This window comes from Notothenia coriiceps, unplaced genomic scaffold (assembly GCF_000735185.1).
Source record: "Notothenia coriiceps isolate Sejong01 unplaced genomic scaffold, NC01 NC01_scaffold00017713, whole genome shotgun sequence".
NCBI lineage: Eukaryota > Metazoa > Chordata > Actinopteri > Perciformes > Nototheniidae > Notothenia > Notothenia coriiceps.
Genome location: NW_011350414.1, coordinates 320,335 through 344,639, shown reverse-complemented (window position 1 = coordinate 344,639; position 24,305 = coordinate 320,335). Strand labels below are relative to the sequence as shown.

Genomic DNA, 24,305 nt, shown 5'->3' with positions numbered 1-24,305 from the left:
CCACGTCACCAGACAATGTGTACTTTTTTCCTACTCTCCACTCCAGCAAATAAACATGACCCAGTGAAGGAAGGATGCCCGAGGCTTTGTTCCCTGAGAACAAAATACCCAAAAACGAGCACTTTCAAGTTTGTAGAGCTGACTTCTCTCTGAATGTCATCAGAACAGACTGTTTCAGGTGCCTAACATTCCTCCAAGTCTTAAAACACATGAAAATAAAACCCAATTTCTCCTGCTTTTCACCATTTGTTTTACACCCCGCTGTACATCTAACACAAAATCTTTAAAAGTATGTGTGTGTTTTAGTGGTGTAACGGTATCCGTGTTCGGACGTCACGGTTCGGCACATGCAGTCACTCGACGAATACGCCTTTTTTTTTTATGGGTGGGAAAAAAGTCTGTCACTCAGGGCAGTATCCAACACTATATATAATCCAGGGGGCTGTATTGCGCCTAAAAGCTGTTTGGCAGTCGCCCTTAAACAACAAATGAAGAACAAGAAGAAAACACAAAAAAACGAACAAAATACAAGAAGAAGAAAAGTTAGTATGGCGATTTCAGATAACACACAGGAGCTAGAACCCACCTGCTTCTTTTAAATCAGCTGTGTGGGAACATTTTGGGTTCCCTGTGGACTACAATAACGATGGAGTGCGTGTGGTGGATCGGGAGGACGGTGTGTCGGCGTTGTTCGACAGCGGTTTGCTAATGGTAACACACGTCAAACATGCTAAATCATATCAGAAGGCATCAGCCAGATTTGCTAATCACGGAGCCCGGCAAAAGACAACAGCAGTTCAACAGCTTATCCCTGCTGTTTTTAAGAAGCCAATAGACATGAAAGCCGAGAGACCAAAAGAAATAACGGAAGCTATTGGCATATATATTTCAACGGCTATGCGCTCTCGAAACACTTTTTTATTATTTATTTTGTAATATTTTCAAGACATTCTTTTTAGTTTTACAGCTTGATGAAACCTTTTGGTTTGACAACAGCCATTATAGATAAGATGGCCATCTGAGTGTGTGTGATACTGTTTGTGGTTTGTTTTGAACTGTGTAATACAGTTAATTATTCCTTATATAATGAGTTCCTTATTTTTATACTGAAACTTGCACTACTTTTCAAAATAAATAACAACAAACCTGGAATTATGCATTTGGGACTTTTTTTGTGCTTTTTCTTGTTGTACCGAACCCGTACCGAACCGTGACCCCTAAACCGAGGTACGTACCGAACCCTGAATTCTGTGAACCGTTACACCCCTAGTGTGTTTGAATATGTGACAATGAGTAACATGTCACAAATGGCATACTTTGCAACGGTTTCTAGTGCAAACCATCAAAACAAGAAAAGCTATAAGCAGTTCCCTGTTTTATAATATAACACATTTTGTATTATCTGAAGCAATTAGTGCTGGCAGTGTAGATGTGACTTTTTAATTGACAAAAGGTGAAAACATAACCTTTTAAAGATTGTTAGGTATGCTTTACTACCTTTAATTGGAGAAGTTTTGAGATGCACAAAAAACAAATATAGCGTGAACAATATAACGTTATTAACCTTTCTTGTTTTCATGAGCTGGACTAAAGCAATTAAATCATGTACTGTACTAACAAGGAACAAGTGAAACGTTTTTTGTCCTTAATCAAAAGCTGCATTAATGTTGCATCCAGAAATCCAAACAAACATTATGATATCTTTCTGCACCATCAGAAAGAAAACCCTGCTGATAAAGGTTAACGGAAAATGATTTAATGATGACAGTGTTTCAAACCAAGCATACAATTGTTCACTCAAAAACTTCCACTTTAAAGAAATGATGTGCCTTAAATGAATGGAAACTTTTCAAATGGTTGTACACTTAATCGTGATAGTTGTGAGCATGCGAGTGAGAGAGGAGACATTTCCCTCACCATTTTAAACTATTTTGTTTCCCTGTACGTCAGGAATAATAAAAGGGGCTGCAGGCTGCCTTAGTCAGTATGACAGCCGTGTTGCAACCAGTTGACCTTGGTTCAAAGGCTTGTTTCAGCAAGCATCTGTGGCGCTAAAGTGCCCTTGAGCTAGACAGAGAACTCTTGCCAGCTCGACGAACGCTGGTCTGATTCTGACCCTGACAAGCAAAAACACAGTGTCTGCATGGACATTTTAATGTAGTAATTCTTATCTATAAAAACAGCCAGGATTACAGTTTTTATCACAATGTGGCTATCACGATGCAATACATTCCAGTAAAAAAATACCCAGCAGCTACTCCAGGTGTTGATTCTGACTACTAAAGCATATGAAAACTCAAACTCCCCTCCAGCTGTTGGCCCCCATGTTTCCAAAATCTGGCAACCGTTAGCCGGTAGCTACCTGCCTAACTATAAGCATCACAAAACCATCTCTGTGTTTTCTCCTGCACAGCAGAACAAGTCTCGCTCTGTTCCCCCCCCCCCTGTGCTTTGGCTGACTGGACGCAGCCCCTCTGTAAACTTTCCTGCAGGCCAGGAGCTTTACTGTATACTGTACGCTGCTGCTTCATATCACATCTTTACATCTACCCTGGGGTGAAAGTCAATGTCAAAGCTAATGAATGTACTAAAAGCAATTATGATATCACCTCCTGTGAGAGAGCAACATAATCATTTTAAAATGAATCTCTGAAGCCTCCTGCAGATGATGGTATACTGTAAATACAGTTTGTGTTTGGTGCAAAAACATAAATGCAAACACAAATATGATGAGCATATGCAAAATGTTCTTTTGCATGACCACACCGGCACACACATTAATAGTCGCTTGCACACAAACACATGTTGTGCAAATTTCACACAATTTGAGGAATGTGCCCCAGGCCAGCGTAGCACAGTGGAGTAGGAAGTGGGAACGCCAGTCTGGAAATGATGCGAAAACAATAGAGCAGGTCTGCGACTTGCACAGTGTGTAAACATACACTCACATAAAGAAATAAAAGATATCAGCAAAGGAAGGCTTGACTCTAACCTTGGGAGAAACTGGAAGAACCAGGAAGTGTGTGAGGTTATACAGTTCATCTATGTGTGAGAGAGTGTTTGTGTGTGAAAACAAAATTCATTTGGAGCTTGCTAACAAGCTGGAATGGGTCTGCTGGGGTTTCAGCTGAGTGAAATTAAGGCTGCGTGTGTGAACCAATGAGGCGGGGTATCATCGTGTGTATGTGTGTCAGACCTTGAGCTGCTGTAGTCTGAGCTTCTCGTCTTCCATCTCTCTCCTCGCTCGGTCCTGCTCCTCCTGCAGCCGCCGCTTCTCCTGATAGTGGAAGAGAGGGAGGTTAAGGGGGATATTGCAAAGAAAGAGAGTGGATGTAGACAGTGGCTCAGTCAGTTGGGGCTTGGACTGTGAGCCGTAGGGTCGCATGTTCAAGTCCCTGACCAGACCTAAATATGGAGTGTGGACTGCTACTTGGTTGCCCTTGAGCAAGGCACCGGACAACCCCGCACCCCCCATTGCTCCCCAGGCATTGTGCAATAGCTGCCCACTGCTCCTAGTAATAGGATGGGTTAAATGCAGAGGCCAGATTTCACTGTGTGTGCTCTGCATGCGTGACCATTAAAGAGGGTTTCATTTCAGCTCATTTTGAAACAGGTTTTTATATAAATGGATCAGGACAAAATGTGAGCAAATATTTTTTCCTGAAACTTGCAGAATCTCTTTACAAAGAGGGGACACATGTTTATGTATAAAAGACTTGAACAAGTGGATTTTGCATTTTTCCTTTAATAGTTGACGGAGAGAGAGAGAGAGAGAGAGAGAGAGAGAGAGAGAGAGAGAGAAAAGAGAGAGAGAGAGAGAAAGAGAGAGCGAGAGCAAGAGGAGTACAACAAATGTGGAACAATTGAGTTCAACAGTCAGATGTATAAGCAAGCTGATGTAAATGAATGAGAATGAAACAAAGATGGAGTAGAGGTGGCAGTGAATAAAACATCACTGGGAAAACGTAGAACAGGGACACCTTTTCAACCATCTGTCACGAGGACACTGCCACCATAGACATCAGGTGCACTTTATATCCCATAATGCTCAGAGCAGCTGTCCCCATAGCAACCTGGTGTTGTTTTCGTGGGACTAGGGACACCCCGGCTTACCACATTGCACACTCAATAAATTATTTAGGAGTTAGGGACAGCTCAGAGAGCTTAGTCACTCTATCCTCTCTTTCTCTATCACATCACACATATCAAACTCAAGGCCTGCGGGCCAAATCCTTGGCAAGTTAGGTTTTTTTCTTTGAGGGAAATTGTTTTTTGAAGCTGTTGTTGGCCTGTGGAAACATTTAATCATAAGAAATTACATAAGAAAGGTGCAGTTAGAGCCAATGAATGCAACTGATTTTTCATTTATTTAATGTTTAATGTTGTTTTTATAGGCAATGATTTAAGCTTTGTTAGTTCCAGGTTTAATATGTGCAATAAGTTCATTTCAATACGTTTTGGAATAAACATTGAACCAGTCCGGCCCTCGACTAATACCGATTTTTTTATTTTTGCCCACTGTGTATTTGAGTTTGACACCCCTGCTCCATGTAGACAAATCTGAAGCAGACAAGAATAAATGAGCTTTATATAAACCGGTCTTGTAACTCTATGAAATGTGATTTCACTTTTTGAGCGATGTTGCCAAGAGACTGTCAAGGAGATCCTGTAGAAATTATTAAATGTGGAAAAATGTCGCCTTGAAAATCCATTAACATAAAAACCACAACACTTTTCAAATAAAGTTTGTCAAGTTTTAATGGACTAGATGTTTTTTTCTGTTCTGTATTGCCATCGGCTCCAATAGGCAAACAACTAAACTTCAAGCCTCTACTCTTTGAGATACATTTTACTTTCACAAATTCTCCATTTAATTTAGGTTTCTTTACAGTCCGAGCAGCTGGCTTAGCTATTTAAAAACACATTGACTGCCTACGCAGGGTTTATGGTAAATCACCTCACACTAGGTTGGTACAATGTTTCCTGCTGAAATATGACAGCATCTAATGTTTCTGGTTTTTAAATAAATTATCAATTTCTTCAGATTTCAATGAAAGATATCATGGAATTTGATGATTATAATCAAGCATTTCACATTCAGATTCATGTTGTTTTCCCCAAAGCCTGCGTCATAACAACTTCAATCTAGTTCTTTGAGACTCCACTTCCATCTGCCAGCTGTGATTAACCTAAACATGTCTATTCATGATGCCGGCTGCGCATTAGAGCACCGCATACACATCAGTCGCTGGATTTGTTCAAACAGAGAAAGCTGCATTTGTGTGTGTACGTGTCGACTCACAGCAATGGCCTCCAGTCGCTGTTTGTACTTCTCCGTCTCATCCATCCTGGCACCTGTAACACAACAAGACAGGGGTCAAGCTTAGAGAGCAGAGGTTAAACAAATGTGTGTCAACTGAATCCATTTATTCCCAAGAATGACTGCGTTTACAACCAAGGGAATGAACCCAGGCCATTTCTTCGAAGTATTCCTTGCGATGATCCTAAACCCCTATTCAGCATTTACTTCTGTTGACATATCCATCCGAAAAAGGGATTTAAATACAGAATTCCCACCAGTGCTACATCAGAGGAAGGGGAGCAGCACTACAACAACAGAGACAGGACTTTGCTATTCGTGAAGCATGTTATTAGTCAAGTATCATAGTAGTATGTGCCTTTGTGAATAATGACCCACAATCTTCCCACTCTTCCGAAAACATCTCCCCCTACCCTTATTAAGCCTTATGCTACTGTCATGACACAGCCTCCGGCATCCGGAAGAAAATGAGCATAAGCAATATTTGTTTTCCCCTGCAGCTGACACTAAATCGGAAAATATTTGAGCTTCTTTAAACTCAGAGGCACATGAGAGAGAATAGACTGAAGTCATACATATCAACCAGCTCTCAGCCGTTAGTGAATCCTGCAGTCACACGCCACAACTCTGCTTTTAGTCAACCCCTCGGGAGAGCAACACTTATTTTTGGCCCACATGGAATCCTGCACAAGGTGGGTTTCAGACAAAATACTTAAATGATGAGAATAATTTAAGGGGAAACACAAGTACTTGGCACTGTATACTCAATGGCAGCAACAACCTTCCAGTCACTGGCAATCCTGTGTGTTGAAAGAAATCTGTCCTACACGAAAAACACATTTAGCCATCACAGCAACTGAGATCTCATATTGGGGGAGATTTGAGCAATACAGCGACCCATTTCTGTAGCAAATAACACACTGTCACAGCCGTTGTCACTAATCACCATAACAGAGCTCTAAAGCGTAAAATACGTTTTTGCAATACACAAACAAAACATTTTCCAGATGCATAACATGCAAACCCTCAGACAAGCTACTGTCTATGGACACTAATAGGAAGATACAACTTAAATGGTGACCTTACCTTACCTACAACTTCACATTGACACTTCCAGTTCTTGGAAAAAGATTACATTCAAACTGGCAAAATAAGCTGATATGTCACATAACTTATTTCTCCCTAAAACCCCCTCTCCACATCCGACTCTCGCTTTCTCCACAAATGAGGTTTCTCATTACCTCCCAGAAGGCAACTCAGTAGAGCTGATGCTATTGTTGCTCTTCCAATACGGTAGATCTTTCAGGCCCTAAAGGGGTGTAGTTAACATACTGAGAAACTTTTCCTAACAAACACCTAAAAAGTTCCTGCAGCGTCCTCAAGGTGTGGGATGGGTGGCGGGGTCAAAGGAGAAAAAGGGCCCACATAAAACAATATAAGAATGTAGTTGCACTGTGTACGGAGGGGGAAAACAGAAGGATGAAAGAAGAAAAGGGAAGGGGATTCTTTTTGATGGTAAAACAACCTTCTAGCATGCTTTTAAATACACTGGAGTTCTCTCAAAATCTAAAGTGGTGATAGAGGAAGAATCAGCAGAGAGACAAACGAGAGTATTCATATGTAATATATTTAGAAAGATTGAGGGACACGAGATAGGGCTGCTCAATTAATCTTATTTTAATCGCGATTACGATTATGGCTTGCAACGATTACAAAAACGTAATCGAAATAAAACGATTATTTTTGTATTATTACTTTTTTTTTTTCAGTTGAATTATACTTAAAGTTCAGGGTAATTAACTGTTAAAAACATACTGTTCACATTTTTCTTCTCCAATAAATGGATGTTTTCAAAGTCAATGAATAATCGCAATTACAATTATTGACCCAAATAATCGAGATTATGATTTTTGCCACAATCGAGCAGCCCTAACACGAGATACCCTTCAAGAACATCAGAGGTAAAAAGAGACAAACAAAAGTCTCATTTTGGCAATGTTTTGAATGACTGGAGGTGCAGTGACAGCTTACAGTATAAGCCTCCGCAGAGAGGAGTCTCATCAGGGCTCCAGGAGAGCGCCTAGAATAGCAGCCAGAGATAAACAAGCAGACACAAACAGAGGCTTTGATGAGGAGGTATTGAGGAGCTCCCCGTAGACACACACTGACTCCGATAATTAGACATGATAGGGGAGGGTAGAGACGGGAAGGCTGACAAAGTCAAAGAGTTAAGAAGCAAAGAAAGTCAAGAGGGTTGGAAGAAAAGTGGGAGAGAAAGTGAAGACACAGGGGGAAATGAGGTGACGGGAAATGTGGCTTGGAGTTCAGGTCCCACGACATGGGACGACCTGTGAACCCAAACCTGAGAACAAAACTTGTTTGGGATGGACAGAAACAAGACATTGTTCAAAAATGTGTTATATTTTGTGATGAATTCTTATGTTTTCCACAGTAAACTAATTATTGTCAAGCAAACTCAGGTCAATCTGTCTCTGCTTAAACTAAATGTTCAACGTTTTGATCGTTTTTATTGAAAGGGAATCTCAGCTTTGTGAGATACTGGACAAGATGAAGAGATTAAGAGAAAAACAAAGCAAGAGCGAAGGTAATGGATAATAGAGACCAGGGCCCCAGGACAGGAGTAGCATTATGTCCTTGTGCTGTTTATCACAAATACAGACTGACCTTATCCGTTTCATACAATGTCATTACTTCAGAGACTTATCCTGCATTGTTTATGGTAATTACAGTGGAACCTAAGCTCAATTCAGCAATGTCACAGAAACACCTAGCATAATTATAGCGTAATAATGTAGTATTATTATAATATATATTCTCGTATAACACACATTTTGCTTTGTTTATTTACTGTTTAAGACATATTTCTATAATTAAAATGCAAGGAGATTGATATCATATAATAAAATCATTTTAATACTCTTTTGCAGGAGATAAAAAGAGAAGTCAGAGAGAAAAGGCAGCGAATACGGAGAGTGAGGAGTAGAGGAATAAGAGCGATCAGGCAAACCAAAAAGGGAACGAACATCCGAGCTCAGTTTTGTACCTCAGTATTTTATTTTCCAAACAGGTGAAAGTATTCAGCATTTCAAAAGAAAACCAGAATCAGAAAAGAAAGTAAAATGATCCTGTGATCCCCTCAGACTTATCTTGGAAAGAACAGGGGAAAAAAAAAGAGAGGGGCTCCATTTCCAGGATGAAATAAATGTCATGTAGACTAAAACAACAATTGTAAAATAACAATATGGAGAGATAATACTGTCAGAGATATTTACGACCATTCAGGATTAGATATAAACCCTGCCTCTTCTTGATTGTGTCTACACTATAAAACCAATCAGAAGTATTATTAATGTGAAATCTTTACTTTGACCATGAATCTTTGCACCTTAACTGTGAATTTTCACACAACTCCCACAACCCTCTTGTGGTATTCAGAAAGCACAGCAACCCAGAAATGTGTGGGACTTGTTCCCTACACCCTCGTCTTTGTTTGTGTATATTATATCGTCTCAGAACCAAACAGCAGCAGTAACACTAATATGGCACATGGCCATGAACACAGCTCGGCTGCTATAGTGTTCAATTATTGACACCTGTAACACCTTTTACAGGCCAAACCTGATGAATAAATGAGTTTGATTAAAACTGACAGGTTTTTTGGTTTTGAAGGAGATGATTTGTTTCCTACACCGGCACTTGCCATTTGAGCAAGCTGTAGTCTGTTTGACCACCATGGTATGATCTCCCACACTTTAAGGGTCTCTCCAAGTCTCTGATGCTCCCTCCCCTTATCCCACTCACACTGAGTCACACAATGGACTGAAGGTGTTTTGGCCAAAGACAAAAAACTGAGAACAGGCACAAGGAATGGTAGTCTATTGGAAACAGAAAAGTACATTGTGTACAGCGCTGCAAATATAAGATAATCTGTCTCACTGTTGACATTTTCTACTCGCCATACTGTAGTAGAAATAGCGTGTTACTAATGACATTAACGAGGTCTCTGTTTTATCCAGAGTCCCAGTAATCATTACAACCAACCCATGAGTATCGTGTGTTTCAATTAAATCCAATCTTCTTGCATGTCAAAAATATGCCACCTACATTACCCACAATGCAAAACTGTCGATAGTGTGCTCAATGATTCGGTTATGTTAGGAGCTAATACTGGCTAATGTAGCATCGATGCTCTATTCTCAACTAGAGAAGTGGACCGGGTTACAGTCTGCTAAATATCTGGTATGCTCATTTTATAACTCCACACCCCAAGAATTCTCTTCATTTCCATCCTTTGGGTTTCAACACCAAAGGAAAATGACTCACTTGAGGAAATGTATCAGATTTTTTGTAAACTTTGATGGATATTATTGGTGGATTTTTCCCTTTAATTAAGAAGGAAATATTTGACATTTTTGCATTAAAATATGAATATCAATATAAAAGTTGACACTCCACTTTGGTCATCAACCGATAACTGTTAAAGCTCCATTGATTAATAAAGAATGAATGAACTGTAAACAATCGGAGCTGTATCGCAGCCCTATTCTGAATAACGAGAGCTAAGAGTGTGAATGTAGGAAGGTCTAGCTGCCTCTCAGTCATAAAGTCTTCCTGCAAAATATCAGCATGAAACATTCCTCTTGCCCTGCTGCAGAAGAATGTATATTTGCCTTCAGCATATGTGTGCATGTTTATATAACAATGTATATTTTCCTAGCGGGGTGCCATGAAGTCTATATGCCGAGAGCCGGTGTGGTGACATTAGCTATGTGGGAACAGATGGAATAGCAGTGGGGTGTCTGGTATGAAAAACTATTATAATCATTTAGTACCACAGCTCACTGCTCTTGCATTACTCTCATAGGCAGTGCACTAATGGCGCATCTCCACTACATCGCGGAGCGCGGTTTAAGTGTGCCGTGCCCGGCCCGTTTTTGGTTGCGTTTCCACTAGGCGTAGTTCCGGCTAGCGGGTACCTTTTCACAGTTTTTCTGTCTCTCCAAAATCGAGGTTCTTTCCGGGCCAACAACCGTGCTGAGTATGCTAAACTAGTGAGACAACCAAATGAACATATTTGACCGTGATTTAATTGTAATACACGTTTCAAAATGATGCCGAAGTAACTACATACTGATACCGGTTAGTAAAAACCATTAATTAATGCTTTGACAAGTCTGCAGACAGACGGCAGGCGAAAAACCTTTTAAAATGCTTGTTTTCTGAATGGAGATCGCCTAAGCTAACGCAGTATATGCTCCGACCGTCCACACTCACAACAACGGCCTACAGACATAAATAAACCAGCGACTGTATTCGCCATGNAGAGCCTCGATACATGCAGGAAGGCTTCCTGGTCCGAGAGGTAACAGCAGCAACATGGTGTAGTGAACACCTGAAATTCCCTACAGCAATCAAAAAAGGGTTACTATGTTATTATATGGCGCATTTCTACTACAGCGCGGTTTAAGCGTGCCGTGCCCGGCCTGTTTTTGGTTGCGTTTCCACTAGGCGTAGTTCCGGCTAGCGGGTACCTTTTCACAGTTTTCTGGCTCTCCAAAATCGAGGTTCTTTCCGGGCCAACAACCGGGCTGAGTATGCTAAACTAGTGAGAAAATCAAAATGAACATATTTGACCGTGATTTAATTGTAATACGCGTTTCAAAATGATGCCGAAGTAACGAAATACTGATATAAAAACCATGAATTAATGCTTTGACAAGTCTTCAGATAAGACGGCAGGCGAAAAACCTTTTAAAAGGCGTGTTTTCTAAATGGAGATCGGCTAAGCTAACGCAGTATATGCTCCGACCGTCCACACTCACAACAAACAAATAAACCAGCGACTGTATTCGCCATGACACAGACAGTCTGTGGTTTGTACTTGTTTAACTTTCGTCTAGTTTCTGAACAGATATGAGGAGCTGTGAGCTCTGAGGGCTAACAGCTAATGGCTGATGTTGGTTTTGTGTTTCGCATTGAAGATGATGTCACGGCTCCGCCTACACNAACCATATCNTGAAACGTGTATTACAATTAAATCACGGTCAAATATGTTCATTTGGTTGTAGTTGCCAGCGATTTTCTCACTAGTTTAGCATACTCAGCACGGTTGTTGCCAACAACCGTGCTGAGTATGCTAAACTAGTGAGAAAATCGCTGGCAACTACAACCAAATGAACATATTTGACCGTGATTTAATTGTAATACACGTTTCAAAATGATGCCGAAGTAACTACATACTGATACCGGTTAGTAAAAACCATTAATTAATGCTTTGACAAGTCTGCAGACAGACGGCAGGCGAAAAACCTTTTAAAATGCTTGTTTTCTGAATGGAGATCGCCTAAGCTAACGCAGTATATGCTCCGACCGTCCACACTCACAACAACGGCCTACAGACATAAATAAACCAGCGACTGTATTCGCCATGACACAGACAGTCTGTGGTTTGTACTTGTTTAACTTTCGTCTAGTTTCTGAACAGATATGAGGAGCTGTGAGCTCTGAGGGCTAACAGCTAACGGCTGATGTTGATTTTGTGTTTCGCATTGAAGATGACGTCACGGCTCCGCCTACACTGCTTTACTATAGTTACTACCCCAGTTCCTAAACTGTAACGGAAACGCAGCATAAAGTGAGCCTGGCCTAACAAGGCCTAATTATACCGTACTAAGCCGTGCGAGGCCCACAGTGGAAATGCGCCATTACTGTGTATAAGAATGACATCTTAAACAATACTACTCCTACAAGGGAATAGGCTGCTGAGTTGTTGTTATTGTTTTCTCAATCAACAAATTAGGAGATATTTTTCCAACTTTCTTTGGTGTTGAAATAAACTCAAATAGTGTGTGTCAAGAAAACTCGTCATCATTTTAGTAACATAACGCTAAGACTGTAAGAGAGGCATCATCAGTGGTGGCATACAGGAGCCAAACCAGATGAAATGTAGATATGTTATCTTAGAAACGCATACGTTTCAGGAATTTAAATCCCATTTCACAATATGTGACACTAAAAACACGAGCATAGATGAATATGATATAAGAAAGGTTAGAGTACAGGGTGAAAGCTGTGAACAGTCGAACAAGAGACTCAATTAAGTATTTTTTGACAATAAAATGTCAGAAAATTGTGAAATGTTATATATTTCTTAGCCAAAGAAGGTGTATGCAAGTTGAGCGTTTGTTATAGTCCTGGATATTTAGTTTACTATCATTCATGATGCAGGTAATCTCAGGAAGGTATGTAGAAAGCAACAGTCTTCTGAATTGGCTGATTTTGTAAATGATTACTGAACAGCGTACACCAAGTTGCTTAAATAGCTTCAGGTATATAGGGGTCATGGTGTGGGGGAGTCATTAAAAGGCCACCTAGTGACATTTTGTTTTTGTGTGGTGATGCAATTACGCTACTGTTAGACTGCTGGCCACCCTGCACTTTGAAGTTTCTGCTCCATTTCTTGGAGAGATGATGGGATGGAGGTGGGGGATGATTATAGTGAAGACAGAGAGAGAAAGAGTGGGAGTCAGACGTAGGGTTGGAGTTTTAGTCTGTATGCTCTCAATCACATACAGTGCTGTAAGCGCATTTGAGAACGAACATTAATAGTTTTATTAATTTCTAATACCAGTATTAGTGATGCCACGCTGGATTTACTTTGCTTTGAAGTGAAGTTCATCTGCTCGAAGCTCAATTAGAGCGCTGCTTCTACATGTCATATTATCACGCTGCTTTTCAACATTACCCTCTTTTCAAATATTTGTACTCTCTGGGATTACAAGAGTATAAGATGTAAACTACAGGACTGGAAAGAGCAGGAGCGGACACGATAGTAGCAGAGGAAGTGGCTAAAGGGCAGTTTCAGGCCTGTGAGACAGAGACAGACAGAGAGTAATCCAAGGTCACCAAGTTTAAAATATCCTTCCACCCATATTTTTGGTAACAGGAAGAGCACAAACGTCGCTGTCCTCCAGACGATTAGAGCGAACATGCAATCGCAACGACCCTGATCTCTGAACCAGGACATCCTCTCCTGTCGTCACCGGCTATTGCTCAGGAAGAACCGGCCTTAAACAGACAGCCAACTAACAGTAAAATAAATACCTAGATAGATCTCCAATCAGAGACGGAGAATTCCAAGAGGCAGTAGCTCTCTAGCTTGAGGGGATGGACAGAGAGGATTGTTTTAAAGTGCTTTTTCATCAGCTATTGATTTTCAGTTGCTTTACAGACCGCAGCAGAAATTGCATTATTGGAGATGGATGTCCTGCTTATCTAGATAGAAATAAATCTGACAGAGTGGGAAGGTGTGTGTTTGTGAGTGTGTGTGGAGGGAGAATTTGTGAAGCTTGGATGGTGCACACAGCCAAGTTTCTCTGATTGACAGTCTGGGTCGGGGGAATGAAAACACTGCATTCCAGTGCTGTGTGTGTGTGTGTGTGTGTGTGTGTGTGTGTGTGTGTGTGTGTGTGTGTGTGTGTGTGTGTGTGTGTGTGAGAGTGAGAGTGAGAGATGGAAGGTTAATGTGTGATATGTGTGTCATCACATCACATAGCTAACAATGTAGTCGACTGTGAATCGTGTTGGGGATTATCAAAGTACACATCATACATCACAGATTTACTCCGAGTAATTGATCACAGGCATGACATTTGAACTTCAGTACAGCCTCTGCATTTACACAGAGGTTCAAGTAATGTAAAGTAATAATACACATCATTAACCAAAAATCACATATTTTTCTGCTTGGTAACTGTGCAGTTTTGTACAATAACCTTGCACAAATGATCACAACGGGACACATGCGCCCGAGAGCATCAAAGGTGTTGCTGCGATGGGAATAGCAAAGGAAATGTTCCAACAGGTCGCAGTGTTCAGCGTTTAGACTGAAGCAAGTTTAGTGCGATGACAATCTGATTAAATCGTGTTGAGAGGAGAGTGATGAAACAATAGCATCTCAAAAGAACAAATTCCTTTGCTCTCCTTTTGTCTCTACAGCCGTATAAAGGAATCAAGTGGGATAAGTGGGGATTTGTATGCACACACACACACACACACACACACACACACACACACACACACACACACACACACACACACACACACACACAGGTAGGCTGGGCTAAGCCTACAGTCTCCTAGGGCGTTAAAACACCGCTCATATTCACAACACACCCACAGCTCTCAATCTGATCTGTGTTCAGGCTTTTCCAGAAAGACATTTACAGTTTAACTATCAACGTCTTGGGTTGCTTTCAGACTTGCACATTAGTATTATTTTTTCCTTATAGTTTTGGTCAATGTTGTGCTTATATTGATGAACTATAATGCAAACCAGGAGGTGTACATTTTAAGGATTCAGAAATGTAATTGCAGTGACAGTTTTCAGGTTTTACTTTAGAAGGTGTGATTGAGTGAAACAGCTCTGCATGAAAAATGATTGTCGCTCCAGGTACAAGTGAGACATGAATTATGGAATATAAAGCCCGGTTTTGGTTAGAGGTTATAACATTTAAAAGCACTGCCCATTAATTGATTGTTAGCTTGCTGAAAAGACAAAAAACCCAACCTAAAAACTGGAAAATGCACCAGAGCTTGTTTGAACTGAATTAAACAGGTTAGGTTTGAAAAGACAAAGATTATCATTAGCCACTAGGTTTTCTTAGTGTTTGCCACTGACATATTCTATGGTGTCAGCCATTTTCCTATAAGCCAAAACATGCAGATGGTTGACGTTAGCTCAATATTCCTTATGGATGAATATTGCCCTCTGTGTGGTTCACAATATGGGAACACTTCTGATCACTAACCATGTTAAAATCACCATCTGCAGCACACATTTAAAATATTATGTGTGGAAGGATTTTGGTGAGAAAATCAGTTCCGCTGCCATTAAGCAGATCAAAAGTGACAGCATGGCGAACCATTTGTAGAAAACCTTGTCATCAACACATCGAATCAGCAGAGGGGATACAGGGATTAACATGGTCATCCGGAACATACATTGGACGGTGAAGCAGAAGCAGAAATGAGTCATTTTGGCTCACTGAGTATTATTAACATGCAGGATTAGCTTTTTAATAAAACTGTGAAGAAGCCACATTGTGCATTGGTCGAAGTGTAACCAATGCATTTCCCATAAGGGCTCTGTCTCAAAAAATGACTATTATTTAAATTGCAACATATCCCTGAACTTGCTCAACTTATGTATGGACGCTCGTATGTACTCATATTTTAAAAGTAAAGCTGAAAAGTGATTATAAGACTGAAATTGCATAGCTAAGATTGTGCTTATGATTTGTTTAAACATGTTGAGTTAAAACAACAAAACAGTAAATCTATATAAAGTTGATTTCCTCAGAATATCAAGCATTAGGACTTCCTGTAAAAAAACATAAAATAAAAATATAATGTGGAGTTATGCTTTGTTGCATTTGGGTTTGACTTTGTCTTATGCTTATAAGCAAGTGTGTTGTATACACATCCAAATTAAGAGCCTAATGAGAGGGTAATATATATGTTGTACAGATTTTAAAGACATATATTAGAAAAGATTACAGTCTAGCTCAGGCTTCACTGGAAACATAGACAGAGTGGCTGAGGGCAAAGTTCGGAGCCGCTCAGGGCTAACTGAAGTCATAATAGCCTTTTAACCATATATTTGAGTTTGGTAAACAGTGCCATGGTCATGCATTACTGCTGTATATATATAATGTTTCAAGTGGCTTACATGTACCTGTAATTTAAGGGAAACAGACAGTTTAAGATAAGTTAAGTCTCGGCGTGAAGGTGTCAAATGAAATAGGAGGGAGAGAGAGAAAAAAAAAAAACACGTCAACACTGCATATTTCATAAACTCTCAGTTCAAACAAAACTAAGAGCAAGATCCTGGACTGACACAAGATGAGTCCCCATGACCTGCTTCACATGCCTCTCAGCTGACAAGCCATGAAGATCAGCGAGAAAATGTAAGAGAATGAAAGTGAAGGATAAGAAACAGAGACATGACATCATACAAATGGAAAATCCAAAAGAGAACCGAATGAGAGCATAAACAAGAGAAGGCAGTGTGAGAGGGGGATCAGAGATTTGTCACACCTGCTCTGACAAGTCCTGACAAGACACTCGAGGCTGTGACACAACATGAGCATTCATCCAGCACCCACCGAAACCCAGCTCCAAGAAACACATCAAGACGCTGCTTTCAATATATGCCAGTTTGCATTTTGACACTTTCTCACATGCAGACACTTGCACAGAGGTTTCACAAGACTTGTGGTGTGACAGTAACCTCGTCAGTGCCATTACTCCAAAAATAATTGGATGTCTTTAAGATTTGGACCGTTGTCTTCAAACAACATAAATATGTCACCATGCATGGGCACTGAGAACATTTGATTTCTCACTACTGTCTTAGATTGTATTACTTTATTAATGTATCAATTTGACTTAAAAAGAATACACAAATGAAAAGAAAGTGAAAGTAACTGCTGTCACCGAATGTATTCCACAACATTTGACAGAAATGAAAACAAAAATTGAATTGAAAGTTCAAATGTGCTTCAAATGTCACTGAAATAAAAAGGCAAAGCAACTTTTTAAACCCAAACGTGCTTTTGCCTCCTCTGCTCGGTGAAGCACTCAGTACGAGTCTTCATTGAAATTGCTGGCTGCAGGTTATTCATTCGTGCTGCTCTGAGATTTAATCACTCACCACGCTGTTAGGTTCATCTACTAATGGGAAGCAGGTTTAAATGGGTGGTGTTCCCACAGTGCCACGGAATACAATAAACCAAAGGGCGTGAATTGGATCCGACTTGAAGTCCAGCCAATAAAAAAAAAGAATTGTTGGACGAACAATGCCCATTGGCTCAGGAGGTTTGTTAGTTAGCACACAACAGAGCTGTAGCAGCACATAAACCAAAGGGTAACTCCCCATTGTGGCCGTTTTTGATTGAATTACTTTAGGTTTTTCCTATGATCACACATAGGTAATATGTTTCTTTGCACTTTCAGAGTGTGTGTGTAAAACATGTATTGGCTTGCTTCAGGGATTTGCCTGTGTTTGCAGGATTAGTGTAGCTCTGTGTGTGTGTGTGTGTGTGTGTGTGTGTGTGTGTGTGTGTGTGTGTGTGTGTCCATGCACGTGTGTGTGTCCATGCACGCTTTTGTGTGCTTTTGTGTGCTTTTGTGCATGTGTGTGAAACAGGTTTGGAGAGGAATGCAGGACCGGTGTAATCCAGTCTCGGTTCATTTTGGCTTTTGTCATCGAGTCAAAAGCCTGAAGGCCTGTGTGCCTCGGGGGCCTCGTAGCTCTGTCACAATTACACACATATTATCTCTCAAATAAAGTGCATTAGACACAATCAGAATGAAACCACATCAGAGTACAACATTACAAATAAATCAGTAGGCCACTCACTACCAGCTGATAACACTTGCTATCTCTAAACATACAGTTTGTGTCAATCTCCAATACAAGGGTGCCCGGTCACCTTGTAAATGTTTAGTCGGGCAACGTAATGTTTAACTTTCCTTCTACCTCCTCATCACTGTGGGCAAACAAACTGGATTCCAGCCTAACATTAACGAAATGATAGGAACAAAACACATATCTTTCAACCCCCAGCTGCTCGCCATCTCTGAGAGTAGTGTTCTTGTGAAAACCATGAAGGATGCATTTTCATGAAAATGACTTGTGTTGCATAAATGTAGGACATGTTTATTTTAGCTCAGATTGAAGAGCATTGATTTCAGAGGCATGATCAAAATCTCATTCACAGGAGCATAGTGTAAACAGGACCTTACTTAATCTCAGGTGGGCATCGATTTGGCTTCAACCTCTCCGATTAGCTCAATGTCAGATATCTCTTCCCTTGGTAGCAAACCCAGACCTTTGTTTATAGATAAATATGAATGTTAAACCTCTTGGTTGTTTTATTTTTCATCAATCAAACAAAGTTTCTTCTCAACTTTGCTCTAAGATTTAATTGAAAAGCTCATGAGTGATTTCCTCTCCGTTTAATATTTTGCTGAAACTCCGCTAACTGGTATCTCTGTAGGATTTAGAGTTATAATCCATTTCAACAGACCTGAGGAATTTTCATTAAGGATTAACAATGTAGCTCATTATTCTTCCTTTGCTCTTGGCCATCTTTCATTTCTCTCTTGCATACATCTACCCTCATCCAGATCTTGGTCTCCTAGTTTCTCTTGAATTTAATTTCTTAAAAGCTTGTGTCTTTGTTGTTTTGTCACAGATCTGTCTGTAACTTTGAGACTTCCTGTTGATTTAAACCTTAATGGGATGACTTTTTCAATCTGACATTAACAAACAGCACTTGCCACATTAAGAAACGTTTTTAAAGACAGTGTTCAAATAATGCCAGCCATTCAGAAAGGATGTACAAAGTACACAGCAAAGCCTGTCTTTTTGTAATGGGTGAAAAGAACAGCTTGCACACTCAAATAAACATTAACAAAAATGTCTGTCTGTCAGCATTAATATCTGATCTTCCCTGAGGTATGTTAATATTAACCTCCGCTAACAGCTGACAATCTTTAACTAACATTAATTTTCCACCCATGTCTGGTCCCAAACACAGATTTGTAGCAGTGTTAAGTTCTTGACTAGTTCCCAGGACCCAACTCTGTCAACAGCTCTTCTCACCATCACAATGGCTGAACCAGGGTCAACATGCTTGGACAGAAGAATGCCTTCTCTTTTACATATTGTGTTCCTCAGGGCATAAACACAAGGACACTTAAGATACTTGCTTGACCTGGGCAGGCAAATAATGTGAGTTGTCAACCAAGGACAGATGGCAATTTGGTGATCACCGATACAGAATGAACTGACTGCATGGCTAATATTCTTATATATGGATGGCTAAAAGTCTCCATCACATGCTGCGTGCATGGTTTACAGCTACAAAATGAACATTGGATTTGGTGCGTAACTCCACTTGATGAAATTCAAACCAAGGAAGATTGATAGACCTTTTTTTAAACACCATACAAAAATAAATCTATATGTCAAGGAGTCGGACTCCCTTACGCTCAGAAAAATGGGTTATATCAGCTCTCATGCTGTCCTTTAACTATTGCATGATGGTGATCCAAAACAGTCTGACACGGCCACATCTTAATATGGATCTCTGTTCCTCCCAGACTATTGCCTTTAATGTTTGATGTTTTTATTCAGTATTTAGAGTAAATCTTGAGATAATTGACACTATGCAGCATTAAGCAGTGAACTAAGAGTCAGAATATTTTGCTCATCCCAACATCTGACAAACAACATGCCTGTAAGCACGAAAGGAGATAAATAAATTCAAAGACCTCTCTGATGATGAAAAAGCATGTTCTGTTTATGGAGCATGCAATTCAACCAAGGCTCAAACCAAAATCAAACAAATCAAATCAGCTTGGCAAATCAGTTCACTTCAGTGTGGGATGTGGATCTGTCGCTGGCATTTTGACCTACCAGACAGGGGAGCTTCTTGCCTTTTAATTGTGAGTTGGAAATGATGACACTTTTATAATTGAATGACCTGACAACAACAACAACAACAACAACAACAACAACACACAATAGCTGCAGATTTGGAAGGCAGTATAACATTAGACAGCTTTCTGGCATCGCTTATTTGCATCAACACTTCCGTCTAGTACTTTCTCTCACTAAAGAAATAAACACACATTGATAATAAAAATGTGGTCCTACTGCTATCCATTAATTTGATGTGTTTTATCAATATGGTGCATAAGCTAATGCATAATACCATATCTAATTTGCTCTCATGCTTTGCCAGCATTTAAAATATATACCCACATTTCAGTAAACAAGCATCATTCAGGTAAGTGTTGAGTGAATTTGCTAACCAGACAATGTAACCTAGTAACCACAGCTGTGTGTATTTGTTACTGGCGTCTTGAGGTATCATTTCTACCCCGGTTATATTTCTGGTTTGGTTTGCTTGTTTGTTTGAAACATAAGGGGGGTTTAGCATGGGCCGATACGCTCATTTTTTTTCACAGAAACATCCTTGGCAGAGGTCTGCGCCCTGTTGTTAGTTGTTCATGTGAACATATAGAAAAACTAATAAGGTCTAATAAAAACTATCCTGCAATAAACCATAGAGGTTGTAATGTTCATTTTTGTTGACAATGTTTTAACCTCTGATATAGAGTGTTGATTTAACTGTATGATCATTTTGGAGGCTTGGTGCTTTAGAATTGTATTGCTTTTTACTGACCTGTATTTCTATTTGAATACGTTTCAACAACCTACAGTACTAACAAAAACTGAGAATTATTAAGATTCCATGAAAAAAAGTGAAAATGTGGAAAGCAAAGAGGCTTAAATGTCCTGTTGGACAATGCTCAGGTCTTTCTCGAAACTATCTCTCCAGATCAGTTTCAAACATAACATATTAACTAACTGTCTAACCTTTGTTTGCTTGCTTACATTGATGCCAGTTCAAAAAAAGGGCATGTGTACCACAGACAGAGCAAACCAAAGATTAGTAAATGTTTTCTGTCGTCCCCCTTCCCTCACTGTCCGCCAGCATGTCTGAGGCTTGGAGTCAACACATTATTGCAAATGAAAGGAATCCCACACACAGACACACAAGCAGAATGATTTAAACAGTGCCATTTAAAAAAAGAAAACCGCCTCCTGAGCCTAAACAAGACACAAAAACACAAAAGAAAGAAGACTGACAAAAGGACGACTATAGTTCACACTTTAATGTGAGGGCGTGGCTGGTATTTCTGGTATGTTAGCACTGACACTGTTGGTCAGATGAGCTCACTGGAGAGACATTTAGCGTATGTCTCAATTTAAATATTTCTAAATACTGTAATAAAAAAATAACAACATTTTTTAACCAACTTTCACCAAATGTGCCCATGAATATCAGTTCACAAATCATTCTGAGTATGCATCAGATAAATAAGCTGTCTAAAGTCTGTTAAAATAACACTGGTGATATCTTAGTGATCAAAAATATATCTGCAAAGATATCCTAACCTCTGGCACATTTGAAACACTAAATTGATGGAGTAGTCCTTTAAAATGTAACTTAGTAACATAAACCAGAGCAAAGTCATAGTTGAATTAAGCAAAACAGATTACTCCACATTTAGCTGCTTTCACAAAAGGAATACTACATAATGTACATTTAACCATCAACCATGAACATTGTGGTTTTCTCAGCATTATGTGCCAAAGTAGCTCCCCTGAGAACTAACAATTATTTATCACTTCCATTGTTCCATTGCTCAACCAGCAGAAGAAAATTGCATACTGTTGGGCTATCTTGTTTCCAGGTGAACCATCTCTGCTTCACCTGTCTAAGTCTAATCCTCTGTAAAGCCATAATAATAACAGCCTAAAGCACAGTCACAGACATTAAGAGCAGTGGCAACAAGGTCTGTGATCTCTCTGTAGTTCATGGGGCGACATTAATCCGGCTGGGGTTCTCTACACGTGTAAATAGCCTATTTGGAACATGGATATTTAGCAACAGTCACAGTGAAGTTTGTTTCATATACCAATGCTACACTAAGAGGGAAAGAGATGTGAAGATCTGATATGACTTCAGCAGAGGATGAACAGACAGACAGAGAGATACATGCTGGAGGCAATGTGGCAGTGAGGAATTTCCCTCCTCCTGAAAATCCATCTATCACCCAGTTTTCCAAGCAAAGAAGTGGTGGATTTCATCTCTCCCGGCTACTCCTTTGTCTCCCCTCTCCTTTATCTTGCCGATTTTTAATCTCCCTCCCTCTCTCCAACACGATTTGAAAAGATAAAACTCTGCTGATTGGTGATGCTTACGACCACAGTTTATGTTGTCCCTTTATCTGTCTTTAACAGCGATCTCGCCCACTCAAGCCGTCTCACTTCCACTTTGTACATTTGAGAAGATTTCTGCAGATTCAAAACAAAAATGCTTCACAAGTAAATGGCTTATCGACCCTGGTTCTATGCCGTTTATTGCATGCATCAGAGAAGAAAACATTTCAGCTGCAGAGCAACAAACAGAGCAGCAGATGAGAAGGAGATAAAGTGAGGGTGTTAGTTACACATGGAAAATCTCATTTGATTTTTTGCACAAGAGAGGTATGACCAAAACAAGACCTGGGTCACACTGCATTCATGACAGCATATTGATTATAACCATACCAATATTTGATGATTTTGGATGATAATGATTAAAAACTATTTGATGACACTACCGATATTTGAGAATAAAATAAAAAATCGTATAATAAACACATCCGGAGATTTGAGTTTTGCTTACACAAACCCTAACATAAACAAGTGTTTACAGTTTCCAAACAAGATATTTACTGTTGTGTGATGTCAAATGTTATTTACCAATAACCATAAATGCTATTAATCCTTGTTGTACAAAACATATCTCTGCCAATTCCTTATTTACATGTATTGTCATCTATATTCTGGTATAAAAATGTAAGCTGAAGCAATATACATGCAATAAGCTAATATGGCTTGTGCTCTAAAGGCTATAATAGCCCAAATGTCACAAATACTTCAATAGCACACCCAAAAACTAAATAAAAAAAATGTAATACATGTTACAAATAATGTTGAAAACATCAACGTTGAAAGACTGTAGTAGAAAGATCTGTTTGACCGATCACAAAAGACAGCAGTGAGCTTTATGAGTCAGACTAAAAACTGTCAGCGTAAATGCCAGACATGAACAGTCAGCACAACCCTCAATAGAGTTAAACAGCTGAAAATGTGACAGCAGCATGACAGAGTTAAATATCATGCCACTACAACAGAATGACAAAACCAGCAACATGTGGACGTCAAGCTGAGTGCAAAGTCACTACAAAACTGACCAGACCACTTATCATTTACAGCAACTACACAGAATGGCTTTTAATAAATGTTATACACACAGCTAAAGATCAGGAGGCTGTGTCTGAGGTGGACACCAGCTGAAGTTTATTTCAAAAGTGATTTACCTATTAACTGCCTCATAAAACAGCATTGCTGATCTGTTATTTGCTTGCTTCTCTTACTTCTGTGACATTTATATCCTCATGCATCCTGTGCAGGGATCCTTTATGTGCGACTTCTCTTTGAAACCTCAGACATATGTAGCCTATGCTTGTTAACAAACCCTGGAGAAAATAACTGTTTCCTGAGAGTCAAATTAAGCCAGAGGTGAGCAACACCCCCCGGATATGGCCTCAAGTCCCTCAGTTCTCCAGCCTGACAGAAGGAAGGCAGTGTCAGGAGCTCCTGCTGGGATCTCTGCTTGTTAATTGTGTATGCTAAGCAGGGTTTGTTTGATGGCTTATGAGGCAGAAATAAAGCTAGAGTTTAGCAAAGATCAAGGATATCTGGAGTTAAAAGTGATGAAAGAGCAGAGTCAGTGAAACATATAAAGTCATAACAGAATTGTGTGGTTTATCTGATATACACAAATTGAGATTTTAACTGTAGTGTGCTTATTGTTCATGTGTGTTTGCAACAGCAGCTAAGAAAGTGTCAAAAGATAACACCACTATCTCAACAACTGCATCATAAAACTGTTGTAAATGCCTTGCACACGTGAAGCTTTTGTACTTAATTACTCATAAAACTGACAAATAAAGTGCAGTAAAGAGATACAGCTATCCTTCAACACTGAAAGAAAACAAGATACACATGATACTGCACACACGCCATAGTAGGCTATACTTTTTTAGATGAAAGCTCCATTTACTAAGACTTTCACTGTAAAGTCACAACTGTGCAAAATGAAAGTCTTATCTGTTTACAAGTGCTTTTTAATAGGTTGGATCAGGATTAAAGAAGCCAAAGAGGGACAGAAAACATCACGTTTGACTTTTGAACAGCTACATTATATTTCAAAGGTTTTTAATCATAGTAGGCTATGACTCTTTGGTTTGAAATGTTTTGTTCAGACATGTCAAC

At 39.7% G+C, this 24,305-nt stretch overlaps 1 protein-coding gene across 1 annotated transcript in view; it reads right to left on the bottom strand.

Moving 5' to 3' along the window:
- The window catches only part of palm3 (paralemmin 3), a 31,602-nt gene that overhangs the window by 6,724 nt on the left and 573 nt on the right, over positions 1-24,305 (bottom strand). Inside the window, exons 2-3 of the mRNA XM_010777052.1 lie at positions 5,303-5,355; positions 3,197-3,277 (exon numbers count right to left, since the gene is read on the bottom strand). Of these exons, the coding sequence (XP_010775354.1) occupies positions 3,197-3,277; positions 5,303-5,347 (126 nt within the window). The 5' untranslated portion in view covers positions 5,348-5,355. The remainder of the gene's footprint in view (positions 1-3,196; positions 3,278-5,302; positions 5,356-24,305) is intronic.